The 22,292-nt window shown below is 37.5% G+C and overlaps 2 protein-coding genes across 4 annotated transcripts; one reads left to right on the top strand and one right to left on the bottom strand.

The window, feature by feature from the left end:
• The first annotated feature begins 11,270 nt into the window (after positions 1-11,270).
• LOC103322677 (reverse transcriptase-like protein) lies at positions 11,271-16,104 on the top strand. Of its 2 annotated transcripts, XM_089046361.1 has the most exons (13): positions 11,271-11,366; positions 11,442-11,532; positions 11,626-11,737; positions 11,819-11,882; positions 12,008-12,109; positions 12,202-12,266; positions 12,638-12,733; positions 12,912-12,991; positions 13,098-13,314; positions 13,789-13,844; positions 14,435-14,530; positions 14,707-14,890; positions 15,834-16,104. In XM_089046361.1, exons 2-13 carry the CDS (start codon positions 11,477-11,479, stop codon positions 15,954-15,956), a joined length of 1,251 nt encoding a protein of 416 aa, XP_088902487.1. In that variant the 5' UTR covers positions 11,271-11,366; positions 11,442-11,476; the 3' UTR covers positions 15,957-16,104. The 2 variants fall into 2 exon arrangements, with proteins under 2 accessions (XP_088902487.1, XP_016647696.2); XM_016792210.2 differs by lacking the exon at positions 11,271-11,366 and having other exon boundaries at positions 11,373-11,532; positions 12,011-12,109.
• An 838-nt stretch (positions 16,105-16,942) lies between these two features.
• LOC103322733 (uncharacterized) lies at positions 16,943-20,187 on the bottom strand. 2 transcript variants are annotated; one of them, XM_089046356.1, is made up of 4 exons: positions 19,844-20,187; positions 19,579-19,711; positions 19,304-19,474; positions 16,943-18,386 (listed from the first exon to the last, which is right to left on the bottom strand). In XM_089046356.1, exons 1-4 carry the CDS (start codon positions 20,029-20,031, stop codon positions 17,112-17,114), a joined length of 1,767 nt encoding a protein of 588 aa, XP_088902482.1. In that variant the 5' UTR covers positions 20,032-20,187; the 3' UTR covers positions 16,943-17,111. The 2 variants fall into 2 exon arrangements, with proteins under 2 accessions (XP_088902482.1, XP_088902481.1); XM_089046355.1 differs by having other exon boundaries at positions 19,304-19,477.
• Positions 20,188-22,292: the final 2,105 nt, after the last annotated feature.

Here is a 22,292-nt window from a genome sequence, read left to right on the forward strand (position 1 = left end):
AATTAGGATAAAACTTAGATTGTATGAGACCTTTTTTCATTTATACATTGTCAACCAAATGTTTTTTTTGGCAGGAACCCTTTTTTATTGGTATTACTATCACCCCCTTCATAAAAATTCTCCCTCCACAAAAAACTCACTCCTCCACCGAATCTGTCTCCATCTACTGACACTCTGTCCTCCACAGAAACTCTATCTCCCCATTGAATGGATTTACTAACCAAGTTTGATGTGAGTGTAATAAACACCCCTCCAAACAAAGACCGCCTTCGAAACGCAAGTGAGTCACCAAACAAGCAATGTCACTTTCCTAGACAGAATGACCATTTTGTTGGAAGTTTTGAGTCCGAAAGAGTTCTTGCTTTCTGGAAGGAGAGGCATCTTCAACTTGGTGATGAAATCCAAAGGGCAAGGGTACGTTTGGAATTTGTTGAAGGCCAAATTGAAGATGACAAAAGGCAGGCCAATCTGGATAGGGCGAAGTTGCAGCGCATGAAGCGTGACACAAACGACTTCGGAGTGTAGCTGTTCAAAAATATAAGAACTCATCTAATGCAAAGGAGTCAAAGAAGAGTGTGATGCAAGCTGGATTCGACTACTTCCGGTCCTATGCAAAACTCGTCGTACCCGGGTTTGATTGGTCATCTATTACCGTTTCCGACGTTAACAAATATACTCAGCAAGGGAAGTAACCATTTTGCTTATCGTGTTTGAGTAGAGGCAAATCAGAGGAACTGGAATTTTCGTTAAGCTTTGCTTCAAACCTATTTTGATGCTTACTACTATAGAATATTTCAACCTTCATATTTTCATGTCTTTAATTACGATAACACGATGCAAAGTGCGCATCTACTTCAGTCATATGTTGCTGCCATGTCCATTTTTTTGTGATCACGTATCAGATTTGGACATGGTTGCATCATATGCAATGTTGCCTTTATGTATTATCTGTTAGGGTAAGGTTTATGGAAAAGCATGTGTGACTGGTTTTGTGACAAGTTATGGGATTATTTTGTACCAGTTATATATTGTTTTTTGTACTGGTTCATCTCCTACTATTGCTTTATTTCTTTATATTATATGTTTATGCGATTGGACATGATAGAAAATATATTACTGATTCCCAATGCGGCGTCAGAAGGACAACTTATTGAATACCGCCGACGTGTTGAAAACTCTAGGTGCAGGTGCATATGGACAACTTATTGACTATCTCTGACGTCCTCAAAGCTCTAGGCGCATGCGCAGTTCCAATTATGGCTTCGAAGTAGTGGTGCATTTATTATATATGTACATTATTATAACCAAAACAGATAATTTTACATCCTTATATATGAAAGGAAACTAATTCTTGTATTAGTACAAATTATATAACGAATATTAAGGAAATATACTTGTTAAAGTGAACAACATATATAGTTAGGGTTAAGAGGAAAGTGAGTTATGTAAATCATTTTTGAATTTTTAATTGCGAAATGGATGATCTATGGGTTCCCCTCGTTTTATAACGTGACACGGAGGCCGGAGTATTTTTCGGGGCATTTTTAGGATTTTTCTACTATTTATTGCATTTTTCAAAGATTTTTGCACTAAAAAAGTCAAAATAATTGCCAAATGGACATCCTACGCGATCTCACCTCACCTTTCACCCTTGACAAGTGTGCGTACAATATGGCCACATCCTTACCTTTTACCCTAAATTATTATTTTATGACTTTTTCTTAGAAAATTCATAACTAAATACACAAAAATCACAATAATGTTCCGAAAATTGCTACGACCTCATTGACACTTCATCTTCCTCCTGAATTCCCTGTTTCATGGTTACGCTACATTAGTATTTTATTATTATTTATCCAAAATTATTTTTATTATTATTGTTATATTACTTGTTAGCTTGTACATTTGTTAATTATATTTACTCCAAATTTTTATTTTTATTTTTATTTTCCGTGTGAATAGACCATTTCTGGTGCTAATCAGTTTCTCTCTTCTTCAATTTGTTAATGTTTTTCCTTTATTAGGTTTAAGGGATGTTTTCAAACATAAAATGGAAATATACAAGCCATCCATTCTACAACATCAGGAAATAATTATTCAAAGTCTTTCACTGTTCAAGTTTTGCTTAAGAAACGTGTAACCCAATCATTTGGGATATGCTAAGTGGGAAAATGTCATTCCCAATAACCGGTGAAAAGACACATACTCACTTCATGCATGCGTTTTCGTTTACCAAATATTAAGATTGCAGTTGTGTAAAATATCTGTGTCAGAAATGTCATTCTTAGCCGTCAATTATGTCAGTAATAATTCCACTATATAGCAAATATTATACATTTATATATAAAACGGGCTAGACAGCACAAACACCAGACAAAATAGATTAAAACATGAAATAGAAAACAACATTTGTAGAACATAGACACGCATAAAAACCGTAGAAACATACTCCAACTAATTATAAGGGTATGGATTCCCTGGCACAACATAGACACGCATCACCTTGAACCAAAAAACACTCTCACGGTGCCATTTGCATCGATTGCAACAAGTCCGAAGGCAGGATTGATCTTTTCTTCACTAGGCCAGCCTGGAATAACAAAACACCAATCGTTGTTGTTACAAGCGCTGCACTGATTGAACTTAATCTTCCGATAGTGAAACATATCTACGATATGTCTTCCAACAGAGAAAATTCCGCTTAATCGTCGTCTCAAAGCATCCCTGGTTCCTTTCATATCAATGTTGTTACGTTGATTCAAAGAACACAAGAATTCTAATGCATCCTCTTTTGACTGACCAATTCCGGACATGCCAAGTAGTCCAACTATATATGACGCTTCCATATGGCCTGCCGTGGCTGCAACGCGCATCCCAGGACAATGCTTGCACATTACCCCGAAAAACATGTCGAACGCTTCTCTAAATATCGCTGTGGTTCTCGCAAGCCCTGCATTGGTCCACGAAATGCCGGACTTGCGTTGCGGCATAGTACCAGTTAGGATGGTCTTGGTACTTTTCCATTGAAATTGTGTTCCACACTTGTGGAGTGTTTGCCAACGTATTGAACAATGGGCACACACATGTCCATACGAAAGAGATCTTCCGAGGAGTTGGTTGCCACGTATAACATCACTTTAAACCAAGCTAATTCCGGGATGAAGGCTTGAGGCACATCCAGATGGAGATGCTTCCTTCTCTTTCCTCCGACTGTAGTGTAATGTTTGGAATTCATTGAAATATTTTTGGAATGGAACGATTTGAGGACTGCAAGAGGGGAGAAATGAGAATATACGGGGTTTTGGGTTTGTTTTAGCCTCTGGTTGCACTGTTCTGAAAAGGTGTTTCCTTGGGGTTTTACCAAGTTGACCCTTTTTAAAGAAACTGAACTCAACACCCAAAACATAAGACAGGCGAAGGGAAAACGTCATCAAAATGCAAAGGGAGTCAGACCGTCCAAAAGTCAATTACTAACCTATTTCCATAGTCATTGTTAGGCTTTTCCGCCATTAAATTCATTGATACAAATGTGATGGATTACTGACTAGTGACAGAAGGTCCCATCATATATTTTTTCATTTTCCCACACCACACTGCCCCTATTAAATGACGGATTCTTATCCAACTAGTTGCCTTAATGAAATATAAAGAAAATAATATATTTAAAGCAGTGTCCCCTCAATTGTAAGATTAATTGGTAGTGAAATAGTATATCGCTTATCGGAGTAAAATGTGTCACAATTCTGACGGTACAGGTGTCCAGATCGTGACCAACCCACCCACACACAGAAAAGAAGGATATAATTCGATTTGGGCAGAGATGAGAGAGAGCTGAGTGAGAAGTTTAGGGTTATGACTTATGAGTGAAGGGGTATAACTGAGAAGGTATGAGTCCGAAGAGGTTTTAGTGAGAAGATCTGAGTGAGAAGAGGTACAAGTGATAAGATTCAACATGTCTTCGTCTTCATCTCCCGCTCAAACAAAGAGGTGTCAGTATTGTGGAGCTGCAATGGTGCTTCGGGTTTCAAAATCAGATAAAAATCGAGGGAAGCCATTTTGGAAGTGTCTAACCTCCTATGTAAGTTCTCATTTCCAGAATATGTATGTGGGTGAAAAAAAAATCCTAGGTCTAACTCTGACAGAATTATTTTGCATATATGATGCCTGCAATTAGGAGCCACCGGTTGCAATGGATTCAATGGGTTGATGTAACCTCCATGAAGCAGTATCGCAAGTCGACACGTATGATGCTACATGCTTAATATGCTGAAGTCCATTAAGGACTTGGTATTAGTTTTATTAGTTGTATCAATTGTCATATTATTTGTTCTTTTAATGACCAATTAAGTGCACGGTTTCAAGGATTGTAAAAGTTCTCCCCAAAAACACATGTTGCACGCACCACCAATGACTTTTCAAACCCAATTTGTAATTTTTGTTATTGAAATAGGTGGATTAGCATTGACTTTAAATTATTGTTTGAAACAAAAGCATTTACTTGTCAGAAACCCAGTAAAAACTTTCCTAGACTTACTTTGTTAGAATTCGCCGTTAGTATATGTATTTTCAAATTAGGAAGAGAAGTATTTTCTGGAGAATTTAGCTAGAGAGCTTGAAGAGAAAATGAGGAAGGCACTGTTCTATTGAATTCTTACAATCTGCAGCTTACATAGTGTGTCTGACAGAGAGAGAAATGTGATTCTCTTCTAACAAAATTACAACTCACCCTATTAGGTGCTTACACGTGTCAGACCAAATCTAAGCTAGAGAATCCACCTAAACTATGATCTAATGGTTCTCATTACATCATTTAAACTAGACAGAACAGAAAATAGAAAATTACTTCTGCTCTAAGAAATCAGTAATGTAACAAATCAGCAGAATCGGAGAAATCAAAGTAATGTAACAAATCAGCAGAATCGAGAAATCAGCAGAATCGAGAAATCAGTGTAATGTAACATGTCTATTGCGTGTATATTTCATATCTATTGCGTGTATATTACTTGTCTGTTGCCTGTGTATTGTTATTTATTTCCGTCGTAAGCAATACAAATCAATACAGACGCAATAAATGTAAAGATATGCACGTAATAGACAAGCAATATAGACCCAACAGACATGCAATATAGACGCACCAATATACATTACTGTTATGTTACTCAGCTGCCCAAAACCAATAAAATAAAGAAAATCAACCAATTTATTAACCGATTATAAAGGAGAGAGGGATTCAAACCCGAGGGGCAGTGCGGAACCAATAGGGAGTTTTTAGAGCATTGCACTTGGGGACATTTTTTCATGTGTTTCTATAAGGAGGGCATGGTTGAATAAAACATTGGAGGCGAGGCCATAGCAGCCTATTCCCCTTACAGAATTACCTTATTAAGATGCAACCCATTGCGATTAAGTCAAGGCATGTTGAACGGCTTAAAGATTGGGATATGATATTTGGAATGGTGGCTTGGATAAATGATGACATATCACTTTGCAATGATGTAATACACTTAAAAAGCCATCAGTCCCTATGTGAATATGCATTCTTCAAATCCAAATTCACATATGCAGTCTTCAAATCCCAATTCAATGCAATTTGGTTGAGGTTAGGTAAATGTCGTCAAGGAGTTAGGCCAATATTACACCGATGTTTGTTTCATTACATCAAAAAAAACTTTACACTCCATATGCACATTCTATGTATGGGAATGGCATGTGTCTAACTTCAAAACGATCTGCATATCCATTTAGATTGCCCACGTGCAATAGATTTACAGATCCATTACTTTCTCCTCTCCAACCTCAAGATTCCATTTCGTAGTCTTCATTTTTCTATGCTCTGCAACCAGCTCCATATACATTTCGCACAATATGAGAATAAACATAGCGTAATATCACACTAATCAAAATGAAAGCATGCATCCGCTTATAATATTTGCCACTATTTTGGTTCTAATTGTTATTGTCCAAGAACTTAAATCTAAATTTCTGTACACAAATACACTAAGATTGAGAAAGACGAAGAAGAATTCAGGAGCAGAGGTGGAATTCGAAAAGGACCCATGGGTCTCTATTGTGTATTTACATGACTTTGAAATTTGACATTCCCAAAACCTATTTCATCATCATGTGCCTAAACCAAGTTCAACCGATATCATGACATGTAAGCATCTCCCCGTGCAATTTCTGCAGCCAACTTCAATCAAAATGGCATGTTCTCGAGGTGCAAGTAGCTAAGGAAATCTCAAAGACTAACAGCTCAATGTACTTCAACACGAACATACCACAATCGCCTCTGAAGCAAAACAAGAACTCGATCAATTCAACTAATGACATTCTAACATAATTGACAAATTAAAGTAATAAAATTAAATAAAAAGTTGTGCTCACTGATTAGCCTGTTGTGGAACATCCACACGATGTATTGGCCATGGACACCACCAATCTCGGTGCACTCGTCACGTAAACACCTTCTTCATAAAAGTCGAGGGTGTGCAGAAGATTTGGAATCGTAATTGACAAGGGGCCGAGTTCTTCCTTTAAGCTCTGATCTGGAATGAGTGAAACCATTGAATCGTAGACTTTGATTTCACACTGAATCGATCAATCTCTAGAGCCACCCAATGCTTATATTTTTGCAACATACAAGGTACATACACCTTATACGTGTTCTGCCATTCCAATCCACGTTTAACCTTGCCATTTACAACGTTCACTAAACTGGTTCTAATTTTCCACCCAACTTGCTCTTTTTTCCTTTTATTATCCGCAAAGCAAGTATGGATGTGATTCTGTGAAATAGAAAACAATCAATGGTTAAACAACTCCACAAAGCAAGTATGAATAATTTGTAATTATTAACTGCACTTGATCAAGGCCTATGCCATACTGATATAGCACAGCCCTGGGTGTGTTAGTTTAAACACTTAGAGCAATAAGACATAATGTATAAGAAAAGTCAAGGAAGAAAAGGTAGAAGGCAGTCAGAAATCAGAGAGTTTAAAGGAATGTTTAATCAATATTCAAATCTGAATTGTAAAGAACTACATAGGGGTATTTATAGCAAACTAAAACCTAGAGAGAATAGAATTAAAATCCCTAGGTAAAACAGAAATCCTATTCCTAATAAAAATAGGAAACTTAGAAATCCTAATAGGATTTGGAAAACTAACTTAGAAATCCTACTAGGATTTGGAAAACTAAAGAATATAGGAAACTACCAAATCAATTAGGAAACTAAACAATTTAGGTCATATGCATCCTGCATCACATACCATAAAAATACATCGGTCGTTGTCCAATCCGATATTTCTACTTCCTCCAACTGTTGTTGTCGCTTCCGGATGATATACAAGCCCAAATCAATGTGCTGCACATGTTTTCCTTGTCAATCTCATAATCTATGCACATTCAAACAAATGCATAATCAATTAAACTTACATCTCCTTTCAGCCAACCGTCAGCTTTGACGAGGGAAGCGAAGAATTCAATCTCAGCTTCCACGTTGCCAAATTGCATCACCAAACTATGAATATAAAAAAGTTTTAGAACACAACAATTAAAAAATATATACACTCATGTCTTCTATCTCAAAAAACAAAGGACTTACTTTGGGTTATGGCGCCATTCCAAACAAAGTTTCAGCAATTTCACCATATCATCATGCGGAATCGCCTTCATTGGGTCTAACGTCCGAAGTCCGGTTGTCTTTGGCAAATTTTTTTTAACCACTTCACTAACTTCAACGATCTTCCACATAGGAATAATCCTTTTCCTCTTCCGTAATTGGACCCCTCGTTCCACACCTTCACCTTCATCATTCAACCAAACGTTCAACCGAGATAACACAATGTAGGTTGATCCAAATCCATTTCCCCGACAAGAACCTCAACCTTTGTCCCTCCGTGCTCTCGCTAATGTCATCGCCAACCAACATAACTTCATCATCCTCTTCCTCACATTGGTTTCTTTGCACTTCCTTTTCCTCACTTCTCTGTCTTTTCACTTCCTTGCCCTTCCTTTTTTTTTTTCGATCCTTTCCTCACGCTTTTTCTTTGCAGTTCTTCCTCTCCTCAATGCTCTTTCTTTATGCGCTTCCTCTCATTTGCTCGCTTTTTATTTTCACTTGCTCTCCTCACTTCTTTTCCTTTGAGCCTCTACCTCCCTTGGTTTTCTTTGCACTTCACCTCCTTCAATCCCCTCTCTTCCTTTTCCTCTCCTCATTTCTCTTACTTGGCACTTCACCCCTTCAATCCTCCTCTTCCTTTTCCTCTCCCTCATTTGTCTTACTTGCCCTTCACCCCTTTCAATCCCCTCCTCTTCCTTGTCCTCTCCCTCATTTCTGTTATTTGGCCCTTCACCCCCTTCAATGTCCTCCTCTTCATTTTCCTCTCTTTCATTTCTATTACTTGGCCCTTCATCTCATTGCATGCCATCCACTTCCTCATATCCCTTAAATAGATGTGACACGACACAACGATTCGTCCTCTCTTTCAGTAAAGCTATGTCCCTTCTCACTTCCTGCTCAAAATGAGGACCTAAACAGTGGCCCAAAATTTTTTCCATCCGTATGACCTTTAACTCAAGGACGTCCTTTTTCCGCTTTACTTGAAACAACTCGGACCTCAACAAGCTTACCGCCTTGTTCAACTCATCAAGGTCAGCACATGAAGAAGGAATTGACTCTGCGAGACAACAGCAGGGCGACCTGTGGCCAACTCCAATATGGTTGTCTCATTTCCTCTTCACTTGGACATAGCGCCCAGAATCGAATCGATCGTTTTAAAACAGATAAGAGTCATATGCAATCATTCTACTTCATAATTTCATTGAATCTTATAAATAGTTCCAAGGGCTGCAAACCAAACCTCTTTGCTCTGGAAAAAATAATTGTTCAACTTTCTCATCTCGGGAACAGACGTAGTAGTTCTCCATCGCAAAATACGCTGGGAGAGTGTCGGATCAACAACCTTGCAGAATTCAGTCCACCATTCTAGGAATTAATTCATATCCAAATCTACACAATTCACAGGACACAAGTTATTATTTAAGTTTTAAAGTCAACAAAACATAACGACATGAACATTATTACCATGTACCTGGAAAGCATACGTGAAACCTTTAAAACTCCAGCCACCCCTTTGCACTTCACCATGGTTATCCTTCTTGCCTTTCTCATTTCTTCGGCTTGTTCCAGTTACCTTACATTTCCCCTTCCCTCTTCCCTCTTCATTTTCAAAGCTTTTTACATACTTTGTTGGTGCAGAAAACAGACTATCTTGGGTTTTGTCAAACGACACCGAACCCCATGGAAACCTGTTGAACGCATCCAAGTCCTCTACAAGGGTCAGGTAATTTAGATTGATGTTCAAATGTTTGTCCCTTCCCAAAACCACTAACTCAGCAAAGTAAACAAGAGCTAGCTTGTAGACGTCATCTTCCTCTGTGCACCTCACAAATGCTTCTTCTAAAGCATTACATGTAATTCCTTCGTCTATAAAATATATTTTCTGAAGTCTAATTTCATCACTTTCTCCACTGGAAACTTGTGAACTTCCCAAAACGAAGCCCCGAGATCAAACAGAAATCGACGAGTGAACTGCAACGCCGCACCCTATTAAGAAACTCACCCATCCAAGTCTTTCACACCGCCTCGCCATTTATGCAACACAACCCCATGCACAATCTGCCCGCTAAACTGAATCTTATCTATATTCGAAGATGGCCAAAGCATGATGTCTTGAATTGTTCTAATTGTTTGGCACTCAACTTCGCCAATTACAGCTAGGCTGAATTTGCATGTGAGCAGCTTGTTCACCCGTGAGGAATATGCCTATGACTCGCCATACCACCAATGTTGATCCCATTTCCTGAAATACAAGATGAAATAACGTGAACACATATACTACCACGTATTTGCACAATCACATTGGTATTTACACAACTAGTCAACCAAAGACATTACAAATTTTACAAAGTACATGCGCATAGGGATTACTGATCACAGGCTTTAACATCATCAAAGCAATATGACATATTTTGTGCAAATACCTGTTAATGCAATGATTCTGTGAATTACAAGCACTAGCATGTGTTTTATTTATATCCAAACTCCAATCAATGGTTGATGCATGAGTGAGTGTGAGTGCAATCTAGGCAAGTTCTGCACTTCACACACATGACAATTATTGTCATTTCATACACAACACAAAATAAATAAATAAATAAATGAGAAAGATGGTGGAAGGAAGCAAAGCAAAGCATCCGCTCTCGCTATCCGCTCGCTAAGCCATTGCCACATCCTTCTTTCTTTCTAGCTTTTTCTTCAATCAGCCATAATCGTCATAGATCAACCTTTTTTCAAATGCTTTGCACTTTTATTCATGAGTTTATTATTATCTGTTCTCATTTTTAACAGGCAAATTTAGTAACAACGGAAATAATATTTATTTCAAAAATTATATATATTCTAGCTCTAGAGAGATAATCTGCACTCTGCACTGCTTCAAATGTGGAAGGTTTTGAGGGCCTCCTCCAATTCAACACCATTACCTTATTCATATCATTATTGACATGTTATTGACATGTTATTGACTTTATATTCATTCGTTTTTTAACATATACCCAAGCAAAAATTAACATGCAAGTGAAGCACAAAGAAGAGATGCCAAATCTAACAACATTCATGGTACAAATTGGGGAAAACGGTTACTCTAACCCTAAACTCAAATTCCATAAATTACTCACCAAATGCTGGTTATTGAACAATCGCAAGGTGTCTGTGTTGGGTCTTTGTGCGGCTTTGCTCCACAAATGGAACCTATCACTTCCAACGAATACACTTCTCTCCTTCCCTTCCACCGCTTCGCTTTTTATCTGCTTTAATCCACGCTTTGCTCCTTCCACTCAAAATAAATACTTTTCACGGTTTAGATAGTGGAGTTGCGCGTCAACCGCTGTTAACCTTTGCCTTCAACTGCCGCTGCTGCCTTCAACTGTCGTTGCCGTGCCTTCAACCGCTTCTGAGCTTAGCGATTTCTCTCACTATGAGTTTGAGATCACGGGTTTTTTCTGCTCAAACTTCAACTTGCTCTCTTTTTTTTGTTGGGACCAACTTCATTGCTGGATATTAAATTCGGTTTGGGTTCCTCACCTACCCGACAGACAACTTTATCCCAATTCTCCCAGCCCTTGGATTGATCCAATGACTATAAAGTGAACCCTTATAACTTACCCCTTATAACTTACCCCTCATTATAGTCTGGCCGTAAATTGAGGCAAAATTGGATCAAAAGAAAGTTCGGCTTCTGGATTCTAAGTGCAACTGGTCGGCCCAAGTTTCCACCCAAGCCCAAAAATTGGCAGATTTTTAAGTAAATTCTCTCTCTCTCTCTCTCTCTCTCTCTCTCTAATTTTGAATTTCGCTTGCTGCATTTCGGTGTACACAGTACACAGGGCGGGAGCAAAAGAGAGAGAAAAGAACATGGAAGAAGACCCAATTCCTTCTTCAGAACCACTCGACCTTAACACCATTCAGAGGTATCTGTCTGTCTGTCTGTCTGTCTGTGTATATTGGATTTACTTTTTTGTTTATTTTCTGAATTATTGTTTATTTTGTGTTTAAATTTGAAGACAAGTGAGAGAGCTGGAAGAGATTATCGAAAGTTGTCGCCAAGACGATGCCTCAGAATTATCCCCTTCAGATTCTGATGATTTAATCAGAAACTGCGGTCTCCTCCTCCAGGTTTTCTTTGAAATTAATCCACTTTTTCGTCCAATTTGCACAATTCCTTGCATTTCCCTAACTCTCCATGTGAATGTGCAGAGCAGAGTTGAACAGATAGTATCAGAATGCTCTGATGTTGGTCTCTTAGAGGATCAAGAATTTGGTAACTTCTCCTTTAATCTCTCTGTCACTGTGTTTTTCGTTACTGGGCAATCGATTTTGCTAGTGGGTTTGTGACATTTAGTACTAGAACTTACTGCACTATGGGATTTGTCCAATTTTTGTTAGAAGCATACTTAGGACGTTTTGAGCAGGAGCTCAACTCTGTGGAGGCTGAGAGCACCAAGGTCTCAAATGAAATTGAGGGTCTCATTCGAACCCATGGGGAAGGTGAAGACTCAGTCTTTAGTGTTCCATGCCAATGTGCATTGATATTTAATGTATGATGTTTTTTTTCCCGACCTTTTCTTTTGTATATGCAGATTTTAATCGACTTGGCACTGATCTTGCACGGTTGAAATGTTCATTAGATTTTGTTGAAGAAAAGGTTGGTTTTCCGTTGGTGAAACAATATTAGTTTTTTTGGATCAGTTATCTGATGTATACACATGTTGTAATTTGTTTGATACAAATGGGTTTGAATTTAATTACAGTTATCTGATATATACACATGTTGTAATTTATTCCTTTATCCCTTTAATGTTACAGTTGTTGAAAGTTCCCAGATTTCCATGGTGTAGTAATCTGCACATTATGTGATCCCTTGTTGGTTGTTTCTATGTTCTTTTCATTTTCTCACTTTTGCTTGACTACCTCACCCCCAAGGATATCTTTATTTCCATAAGTTGGGAATGTTTGAATTTTATTTGGAAATCACATATGAAATCTTTCAAGATAATAGATGTGTACCATTTGTAGGATCTGGAGAAAGCAAAACTGGGTGCAGATGTTGATTACCATAAATGTGGGAAAGATCTGTTGGATCCGATGAATGTGAATGCAGACAAGTTTGAGGTTTCATTCAAAATCATATTATCCAATACTGTTTGCTTCTAGGGTATTATATTAGTTAAGGCTGAAATAATACATACAGACATTTTGAGGGTCTTGATTCTTATGTAAGGAGTTAGCTTGTTAAAGAAATTTCCATAACCTTTTTACCGTTTTAAGATATCTTGTGTTTAACTTGCAGCTACTGGAACTTGAAAATCAGATTGAGAAGAACAACATAATTTTGAAGTCTTTACAGGATTTAGAATGTACACTTAAATGGTAATTATGCCACTTTGACCTTATTTTGTGTGTTTGTGTGTATTTCATTTAGCTTGTTATAGAGTTATTCTCTTATACTTTTAGTTTTTTTGTTTGATTGATGTAGGCTTGACAACACAGAACAGATTGAGGATGCAGTTACAGGTCTTAAGGTCATTGCTTTTGAGGGAAACTGCGTTAGGTTGTCACTTAGGACATACATTCCGAAGTTGGAAGACCCATTCTCCCCAAAAAAAGTTGGAGATGCCACTGAGCCATCTGAAGTATATCATGAGCTGCTAATTGAACTTCTGGAGGGGACTATGGGTTTAAGGAATGTTGAGGTATCAAAACATGATTATCTCTGGAAATCTTTCTTCATTGGTGTCATTGTTTAATAAAGCTTAGAATTAGAGGTATTACTATAACATCAAAGACAATATAGCACTCATGGGATGTGCCCATCTGTTGCTGAACCATGGTGGCAGGTGCTGGCCACTGTTGGCAGTGCCTACATGGCTTGGGCTGACATTGCAGTGCTCCACCCAAGGGTGATGCCATGCCAGCCCCTTCAATGCCCCTTCCAAAAAAAATAAAAAATTGTTCTCTCACGTAATTTCATAGTGGGATGAAATTGCAATTATGTTTCTTTTTCTTTTTTGCTTTGTCAAAGGTGGATGGGGTTAGTATTTTTTCATTGTGACATGACAATGAAGAAAGAAGTAAGCTCAAATGAGTTGGTACTGCTCTCGAATTTCTTATGAGCACTATACTCTGGATTTTTTAAATACATTGATGATGATATCTCATTTTTCCAGATTTTTCCAAATGATGTATACATAAACGATATTCTTGATGCTGCAAAGTCTTTGAGGTTTGTTTTTCCAGTACCCGTCTTATGATTTCTAAAATTTGTTTCTTTCTTTGTTGTTGTCTTCATGCTATTCCTTTGTTTTTGTTTTAAAAAAAATATTTCCTCTACTGCAATTGGTAGCGCCTCAATAATTAAAAGGCATTTAGCAAACAAATCCCTCTAAAATAAAGGACAGATTTCCATGATTGAATTCAGGACCTGGCAGACAGCAGAAACTATCGAGCCAATCACAACACACATGCACACTTGCATTATCTAATCATATTTTTAATAGGTTTTTCTCTCTAAAGGTTTTTATTTTTTTAATCTTTGACATTTCTTTTGAATTATGTGCTCTCTCAACTTGATTCCTGTCATATGATCAGATAGTAGTTGTTTGTTTTTCTATCTTTCTATAATTGCTCAATTGGCTCATGTTCTTCTATCTGCTGAATATGGGCGTGAGTGCAGGGTTTATTTCAATATTCTTATGAATAATTATATACTTGGTGACCTTATTTCTGATTACTTTTCTACAAAAGGTGCTATTTATGAAAAACAAAACATATTCAGTATATTGTTTTATTGAGTTCATGAAATGCACTTTGCAGGAAATCTTCATTGCAGTGGTTTGTAACAAAAGTGCAAGACAGAATAGTTCTATGCACCATGAGGCGACTAGTGGTAAAAAATGCAAACAAATCAAGGTGAGACATTTTCCTTAGCAACTTTGGTGTATGCATTCATTATGCTCTTAAATATTTTCCAAGATAATTGTATTCCATATTTTTAATAATGATTCCAAATAGTATTATATAAGGGCTCATTACCAAAAGCGTAGTAAATCCAAATGTTTTCATTTGGAATGCATCAATCCGTGCAGACACTCATTGGAGTACTTGGATAAAGATGAGACAGTAGTGGCTCATGTGGTTGGAGGAGTTGATGCATTCATCAAGTTCCCTCAAGGTTGGCCATTGTTAAGTTCTCCATTGAAACTGATATACCTCAAGAGCTCTGATCAACATTCAAAGGGAATTTCTTTAAGTTTTCTGTGCAAGGTTCAGGTCAGTGTACACCTCCTTATCTCTTACTAGTTTCCTTACGTCGGGGTGGATATATCTACTTTCAAATTCTCCTCTATTGAAAGACTCATTTGGAATGCATCAATTTGCCCATGAATTTTATATCTCGAAGTCACCTAAATCAAGTAGTTATATTTTTTGTTATCTCCAATTAATTTTGTTCTAATATGCTGTCTTCATGTCATAAGCATGCATGCTGACCGTTTTGTATTAAGATCTGGTTCCTGGATTGGAAAAGTAAATAAACAGCATAATTTAATCGTGGAGTTTTTTATATAGATTTTCTTGGATAGTGCAATAATTTGTTATTTTTAGCAAGGGACAACCAAACTGCAAAAGCAGTATACGTTAAAAATGTAAGAACAATAAGAAAATACGTATGCAGAAATGCTAGGGTGAAAAACTGACAGATCGTTGTTTACAATGCTGTTGACTATTTCGTGTATATTTGAGAAATTTCATCAAATTGATGGCAGTTGCAAGCATGCCTGGTGAGCTTAAAATTTGGATATTTTGGTTTCTTTTGAACCAGTTTGAGCTTATATAAAAATATACAAAAATGTGAATTGTTCATACAAAAAAAGCTATTAGATTTCATACAAGTTTATTATTTTCAATAATATGAAAGAAAGGTTAAGTGTTGATGCAAACTCAGATCCTCTAAGCATTTAATTGTTCTTGCAGACATTCATGTATTGTCTCTACAATAATAGTTTCTTCGTACTATGTGTTTTCTCAAATAATTGTGCATTATGTTTTCTTGCGCTCTCTTTTGGATCCTAGTGGCATGTCTTTCTGTTACATGTATAAATTCAAAATTTCACAAAATAAAATAAAAAATGGTAAAGTCCACTGCAATGCCTGGTTCTTTTTTGCTGAACTTTTCCCTTAAATTCTTTTGGTTGCATAATTGTTGATTGTTTAGGAATTGGCAAATTCGTTGTCTGTACGAATTCGGCAGACTCTATCGAGTTTTGTGGATGCTATTGAAGAAATACTTGTAGAGCAGATGCGCTCAGAAATCCATGGTGATGCTTCTGAACAATGACTTGTATAACACTTGTGATACTAATCACATGTAAAATAGCTTCCAGATTCCTTACGTTTACAAAATCAGACTGAAATTATTCGGAGTATTGTAATGATAATGTTGAAATGAGAAAAAGAAGGGGTTTTTAAGTAGGTCCCCAGAGCAACACGTTTTGTCATAAATATTTTTAAGCCCTCAACTTTTGTTGTTTTGTTTCAAACCCTCAATTTTTTGAGACTTTTAGCAGTAAGCCCTCAACTAAAGCCCCAAAAACTCATCAAAAAGTCCCATTTAGGGTCGCATAAGAGTATTTCCTAGGTTCTTGGTGATAAACTCGTAAGTTTTTACTGGGGTTTTACTAATTCTCCCTGATGTCTTGACCTTTGGCCTGGACTGAGGCGAGGCCGGCCACGTAAAGCAGTGTTGGTCATGTACATCTTGTACTGTTGTACACTAACAAATTGATTATGATCATGGGTTTCTAAACCTACGTTTGAGTTTTGAGAGCAATTTTTTTAATGTTTTAATTTAACCCAATAATGTGCAGAATCTTATTTTCAATTCCCACTTTATTGGTGCAAAGAATGGAAAAACCTTCCGTAGGAATTTACTTTGGTCTTAGGTTGCCTGTAAGCCAGTAACTTCACGATTTCTGTTTTATATTTAAACCTGTGATTTTCCTTTTTATTAAAAACATTTGATATAAGAGAGATAAAGATTGAAGGGGCATATAACAACGCCATGATTGGATAACGGCTCCCATTTTTATTCAAAGATTGAAGAGGCTAATTATGTTTGGATGATGAGCAGATTACTACAATATCATAATTGCATGCCCCCTTTGACCCTTCTCACATGTAATTAGGTAAATTCCCTGCATTTTGCAGTTAAAAGATAGATGAGGAGGAGGTCATGGCTTCTTTGGTTCATGAAGAGGCCCGAATTATGTTTGGGCGGAGCAATTGATTAATATCTTTCTTTTCCATTTAATTAAAAATAGATAATAAAGAAAAAAAAAAATTCGATCATTTTGTGCAACTTAACATTCAACAACAATCATTACACATGGAGAGGAAACAACTATTGTTATATGAAAACATACGCAGAACAATGGGGTAAAAGTATAGAACACCTGGATTAATGGAACTAGATAAACAACAAAACACAACAGCATTACCGGCGAAAAGCATTGCGTTCACTTGCTTCAGATCTGCCCTGCAAATAATGTGTTCGGCGACGTACACTCTCCTCAATTGTTGAGCTTCCTCCCCTCTCAGCACCATAAACACTAGTTTGAACAGCATCCAAGAAGTTCCTGCCACTGGATTTGACAACCTGGGTAGCTTCCAGTGCATCATTCTCCTCAGCCTTTTTCAATCGTTTCCATCTTTGCTCTTCATGCAACTCAGCATCTATTTGCATCTCCTTTAGCCTAGCAGCTCTTTCTTCTTCTGAAAGTTTAGGAGCAACATTTTGACGCTTGTAGTGTGATTCATTCCGACCTTTCATGGGGTATTTTTCTAGTTCTAAATTCTCATGTTTTCCCTTGGCTTCATCATCTCTTCCAATTTTTATGGACTGATTCTTCTCACTTCGGCGTGCTCTGTTACGCGATTCATCTTCCGAATCTGAATGCTTAACAAGGTTTTTCTCTCTTCGACCTAATCTTTTACGTGATTCATCTTCTGAATCTGAATGTTTAACGCGGTTCTTCTCACTTCGCTGTGCTCTGTAACGGGATTCATCTTCAGAATCCGAATGCTTAACAGGGTTCTTCCCACTTCGATGTGCTCTGTTACGTGATACATCTTCTGAACCTGAATGCTTAACATGGTTCTTCTCACTTCTCCGTGCTTTGTAACGCAATTCATCTTCAGAATCTGAATGGTTAACAGGATTCTTCCCACTTCGGCGTGCTGTGTTATGTGATTCATCTTCTAAATCTGAATGTTTAACATGGTTCTTCTCACTTCTCTGTGCTCTGTAATGCGATTCATCTTCGGAAACTGAATGGTTAACAGGATTCTTACCACTTCGACGTGCTCTGTTATGTGATTCATTTTCTAAATCTGAATGTTTAGCATGGTTCTTCTCACTTCTCCGTGTTCTGTCACGGAATTCATCTTCGGAATCTGAATGCTTAACAGGGTTCTTCCCACTTCGATGCGCTCTGATACGTGATTCATCTTCTGAATCTGAATGCTTGAAAGTGTTCTCACGTCGACGTGCTCTTTTACGTGATTCATCTTCCGAATCTGAATGCCTAACATACTTTGATATCTTACGATGACCACTCTTCCTCCTTTCCACTTCAGCAGTGTCATTTTCTGAATCTGATGCTTGTATGGATGATGAATGTTTGCTATGCTTTGAAGCACCAGTATGGTGCTTCTTCTTCTGATGTTCCTTCTTTTCATGCAGTTTCTCTGCGGGCTTCTTTGCTTCAACCTTTTATTGAGAAAAAAAATTGATCAGCATATACAGTCAAACATTCTCTTAAACTAATAAAAGACATCTGCTAAAACCCTGATAAACCCAGCAAAAGACCCAAAAAACCCTTAGCAATAAAATGATATTCTGGTGTAAACTGTGGGTGCAAACCATGCCACGTGAACAGAAACCCAGCTACAGCTGTTTGAAGTTACTGCTAGAAGAACTCTAATTATTCACTCAAGTTAAAAAGAAATGGTGAAGACTTATAGGTCTATTGAGGTCATGATCCAAGGGACACAAAGATCTTTCCTCAGAATAAGAGGCTAGCTAAAGATTTCTGTAACTAACAAGTCTTGTCTAACCAAGCCACGGCTGCACCTGCATCACTTAAATAAAAACTACCCCATTACTACAATCAAGTTAATTTAATTCCATTAACACCCTTAACTTCTGCATCAGCTCCTCGTGAATGGTTGGTCCAGAAATGCTCTCTGGGGGGAGCATTTAGTTAACACTAAAAAGTTCTGGTCTTAGCTATACTCTTTTTCTTCTTCTCCCTGTTTTTTTCTTCAAACTTCCATCCTCTCTGAGCCAGTTAAATCATTTTTCTTCTTGGCAGCCTGCCTTTATACACACTTCTTCCTCATCCAACTCGTTAATTTTCCCAACAAACTACTTTTTCTTCCACATATCAGACATCATGATTCCCCAATCCTATCTTTCAGGTCTTAAAACCTATGCAGCACACCAAAATGGCGCCAGTGACCATATTTTTATATCTACAGATTTTGTTTTGTCTGTATAGTGAGAGGTAGAAATTTATATAATTGGCAGAATTTGAAATCATCAAGTCATATCTAACTATGCTGTCTGGCATAACTAATTTATTCTTGATTAGTGAGTAAGAGAAAAGTAAAAAACGACAAACTTACAGATTTGCGAATCATGGCCATCTGAACAGGATTGTTCTTAATACGAGAAAGGGCTTCCTGCTCACGCTGCCGAATCATAAGCAAAGGATCCGAGTGGAGCTTCCTCCAAGCATCATTGGCAGATTGAGGCTTTTCTTCGAACAGAGCTCCTGGCACAGATGCTGATGCCTGCTGCTGGAGAATCAGTAGTCACAAAGGATTATAAGAAACATGACTTTGTAGTTGCACTACATTTTATACACAAATGGGAAATTAAGGATCATAAATACAATTACCTTGGAGGCGGCAGAGGAGGAAGGAGCTTCTTCGGTCTTGGGTAGGGCTTCAAGGGTTTTGAAACTATCTGAACCACCAGGGCGCCCAACGGCCAATCCCGAATCATATAAGAACTCCAACCGCTCTTGCCTCCTGCAAATAACAATCAATTGCAGTTGATTAGAGATTAATTGACGAATTTGAAGAAAAAACAAAGACCCCAACCCTAACCCTAAACCTAAACCCTAAAAAGAAATAAAAAGGAATAAGATTAGAATTGCTTACGGGACGAGACCGGCTTGCTCCTGGAGAAGGCGGAACTCAGAGCGCTCGCGCTCTTCAACGATCTGTTTGCGGAGCTCGTCCAACTTCTTCTGCTCGGCCTCGTGCTTTTGCTCTGCCTTCCACACGTTCTCTATGTTCCGAAGGCTCCCTGTGTGCCATCCCTTCTTGTTCAGAAATTTCAACGCCATTCTTCTTCTTCTGCTTCAATATTCGAATGAATGAACGAAAAGATTGAATTTAAAACGATCAATTTCAATTTCAATCGCGCAGTCTCTCTTCCTCTGAGTTTTATGCGTGGCGGGCGTTGTCCTTCGCCATCCTTGTCGCCCGTTATATCTTGGGAAAAATAAAAAACAGTATAGGTGGATTTTTTAAATTGTTTGTTTATAGTGTATTTTTCAATAATACGTACACATATTTTGACTACAAAAGAAGTATAAATATGGGCATAATTTTGTTGTTGGAAAATATGGGCATCGTTGAAAAATCCGTATCAAATACATGGGAAAATGCATTCGTATGATTTGGAAGACTATTAAAAATTAAAAATGTATTTACTCTTACCACGTAATGAAATGTGCAATAGTCTCGTATTGTATATTTTTTTCACTTTAAAACATATAATTTTCACTGGATTACCCACCCTAAACTATAATTTTCCCAATTCAATACCGACTCTCAATAGGCTCGTATATATATATACACATGTAGCTTTCATTGAGGACACCCTCAGTAGGGCCCACTTGGATTGTATTTCACTAATTCAAACCGTCTATTTTGTAGATACTTATTCAAAGATCATCTATACAAAAAATCACTTGAATTCGATATCATTTGAGGGATTCAATTGAGTTATTGAAATTTTAGTATTTTCTTGAAGCACCGTGTTCATTGATTTTGTAGGACACAATTGGATGTTGAAACGGTTTCCAATTTGTCTAATTTTTTGTAAGGATGATCTATGAATGAAGACCTGAAAAATAGATGGTTTGGATCATTGGAAAAAAATTTGTAGAGTACTCTAAAGGGCGTCCCTCAAATAAAATTATTTGAGAGATCCCTCAATAGAAGAGGATTGTATATATATAGCAAATCTCCTCCCTACCGTCGAGGGAGAATGATAGAAATTGGACACAGGCAATAGATGTTAATGTATGGTTTTTACTATTTTCTTTTGGCTTCCCTTGACAACTTTGTAATAGGATGTGTGTTGTTATTTATCAAGCTCAAGTTTAGATTAAGGAAAACCTTTCTTGGTGCTCTTCTCTAAATTCTGCTGTATGGAGGTTCAAGCAATTTGACAAAGGTATTGTGCATTGCATATCATTTCATAAAACAGTCTTCATAAAAATGATGACTAGTCATCCGTTTCTCAGATGACTAGTCATCCTTGCTCTATAGGATTTCCAATGGGTAACAAACTGTTTTGTCCTATTCCTCTTTCTCTCTCTCTGCTGCCATCTGTGTTTTCTAACCTAAGGAATTTTTTGGCTGTAAAGGCTACGTTTTTGGTCATTTGGTGGTTGTCTTTTTTGGGTGGAAGTTTTGGAAAGTTTGGCTTGCCATCTTTCGCTTATTCTTCCTCGAGAGAACCATCTTATTTCATCTATGAGTTTTTCCAATTGATTTCTTTTGAAAAACTGCATTTGAAACACGAATCTGCATCTAGCTACTTAAAATCATTCTCTCATTTATATCTAGGTCAGATTCAAGATTGATTTCTTCAAGAGTATGGTTTCTTGAAGAAATTGGTCATTCTCCTTTGAATCCAAATTTTGGTTTCGGTTTGTGTTGGAGCTTGCAAGCTAGTGCCATGGGATGAACGAGCTGGAGAAGGAGCTGCCATTGCCATGAAGAACTGAGCTTCAAGCTTTGCTAAGTTGGAGAAGAAGATTGCACAAAGGAGGTATAGCTCATCTTCCTAAATAGATCTAGGTTTTTCTTGAGCTTACTTGTGTTCCTTTATAAGAATCTTTTTCTACTTAGTGGATTGCCTGGTCGGTTGATGACCCCCAGCTTTTCCCAATGGTGGGTTTCGGGTAAACAGCTGTTTCCAACTCAGTAAATTTTCTAGGTTTGTGTTCTTGATTGACTAGTCATCTGGTTTGTGCAGTTGACTAGTCATCTTTTTCTACTGTTTGGTGTTTTCTTGATTATGTTGTTTGGTCTTCACACACTTTCGCCATAGTTGTTGCTAGCACAGGGGATGCCTAGATTGACGGGTCCTTCTGAGTGCCTAGGTTGTCACTAGTAATTCTCTAGGCTTGCAGGTACATCTTGGTGTGCTCTGTGTATGTTATTGTTTGGTATAATTCATATATGACAGTTGACTAGTCATAAGAGTATTTGGTCAAGGTCTAGAGTGTGTGAAGTTTGCTGCGCTCTTGGTTAAATATCTTTTAAATTTACCCCTCGTCACCTAAGTACCAATTTCAATAGATACCCAAAC

Source organism: Prunus mume, linkage group LG2 (assembly GCF_029339155.1).
Source record: "Prunus mume cultivar Tortuosa linkage group LG2, ASM2933915v1, whole genome shotgun sequence".
Lineage (NCBI taxonomy): Eukaryota > Viridiplantae > Streptophyta > Magnoliopsida > Rosales > Rosaceae > Prunus > Prunus mume.

Bases quoted from the DNA above. Each gene is read 5' to 3' on its own strand.
- LOC103322677 (XM_089046361.1), top strand. From the start codon at position 11,477: ATGGAAGAAGACCCAATTCCTTCTTCAGAACCACTCGACCTTAACACC. The intron at 12,110-12,201 runs GTGAAGACTCAG...TTGTATATGCAG, and splicing joins CATTCGAACCCATGGGGAAG to ATTTTAATCGACTTGGCACT. The intron at 12,992-13,097 runs GTAATTATGCCA...TGATTGATGTAG, and splicing joins TTAGAATGTACACTTAAATG to GCTTGACAACACAGAACAGA.
- LOC103322733 (XM_089046355.1), bottom strand. From the start codon at position 20,031: ATGGCGTTGAAATTTCTGAACAAGAAGGGATGGCACACAGGGAGCCTT. The intron at 19,712-19,843 runs GTAAGCAATTCT...TGTTATTTGCAG, and splicing joins GAGCAAGCCGGTCTCGTCCC to GAGGCAAGAGCGGTTGGAGT. The intron at 18,387-19,303 runs GTAAGTTTGTCG...TCTCAATAAAAG, and splicing joins TGGCCATGATTCGCAAATCT to GTTGAAGCAAAGAAGCCCGC.